General features: G+C 39.2%; 1 protein-coding gene across 1 annotated transcript in view; it reads right to left on the bottom strand.

The window, feature by feature from the left end:
- Positions 1–597, bottom strand: part of rbm46 (RNA binding motif protein 46) — a 32,973-nt gene extending 32,376 nt beyond the window's left edge. Inside the window, exon 1 of the mRNA XM_037687011.1 lies at positions 579–597. Coding sequence (XP_037542939.1) covers positions 579–597 — 19 coding nt within the window. The remainder of the gene's footprint in view (positions 1–578) is intronic.
- Between the last annotated feature and the right edge of the window lie 686 nt (positions 598–1,283).

Genomic DNA, 1,283 nt, shown 5'->3' with positions numbered 1-1,283 from the left:
TGCATATATGTACTTATCTTATATAAATTTATAAATTAATAAAAATTTTTATTATATATATATATATATATATGTATAGGATCAACTTCTATAATATCCACAACTGTTCAAAACATAAACACATTAAGAAGTTGATTTTAATTTTTCGTCTTTAAAATTAATCTAAAATAGTTTTTTTTAATTTCTCACCTCATATTTGACTAAATAAAAGTTTACAGCAACTTCTCATTTCACTTTATTTAGAAATTTGTGTTTATTTCTGGATATAGCAATGTTAGCTAACATGCTAATTTTAAATAAAGCTCATTTAAAGTTCATAAAACTTAAACTTTAACGTTAATTATTAAATTGGTAAGTTACATATGCATTAGAACTAAGTATGACGGATCTATTAGAATAAACAAATAAAAAGTAACTTTTGTCAGGTTAGCTAACAGCTAAGCTAACGGCTGTCATCCCTAAAGAATGGGACGTAAACTTTATTTCATTTCACGCTAAATCTTTATCCAAACATTGAGAAAACAAACGGTTACTTATTCGTAATAAACTGTAAGGGCTCAGTTGCAGTTGACTCTTACCTTCTCTGTGATGTGACATCTTTCTTCTCACAGTAAATCTTTTTTGTCTCTCGATGGGTTAAAAGAAAACCTCCCGCAGCTGCGTTCAAAGTCACTGTACCGACTCCACTCAGGGGGAGGAGCCGAGCGTTACCTAGCAACAGGGCTGTGAGTGACAGCAAACAACTAGCCATTCAGCGACCTTATTCTGGGTGCGAAGGCGGGATATGTAACAAAAAATGAAATAAAAAGGAAAAATAACATCCATCAATGGACGAACGTTATTTTTTCCTTTTTCTGTTAAAGACAATCATCCATTATCTTTACCCACTTTTTTTTCTGGTTGCGGGGGTCACTGGTGTTCATGTCCAGCCATCACTTTGTGACAGGCGGGCGACACCCAGGACAGGTCTACAGTCCATCACAGGGACACGGGGACACCTGGACAGGTCTCAGTCCATCACAGGGACACCTGGACATGTCTCAGTCCATCACGGGGACACCTGGACAGGTCTCTAGTACATAACAGGCACACCTGGACAGGTCTACAGTCCATCACAGGGACACGGGGACACCTGGACAGGTCTCAGTCCATCACAGGGACACCTGGACAGGTCTCAGGCCATCACGGGGACACCTGAACAGGTCTCAGTCCATCACAGGGACACCTGGACAGGTCTCAGTCCATCACAGGGACACCTGGACAGGTGTCAGTCCATCACAGAG

This window comes from Nematolebias whitei, chromosome 1 (assembly GCF_014905685.2).
Source record: "Nematolebias whitei isolate Nwh7 chromosome 1, NemWhi1, whole genome shotgun sequence".
Taxonomy (NCBI): domain Eukaryota; kingdom Metazoa; phylum Chordata; class Actinopteri; order Cyprinodontiformes; family Rivulidae; genus Nematolebias; species Nematolebias whitei.
This window is presented reverse-complemented; position numbering and strand designations above follow the sequence as displayed.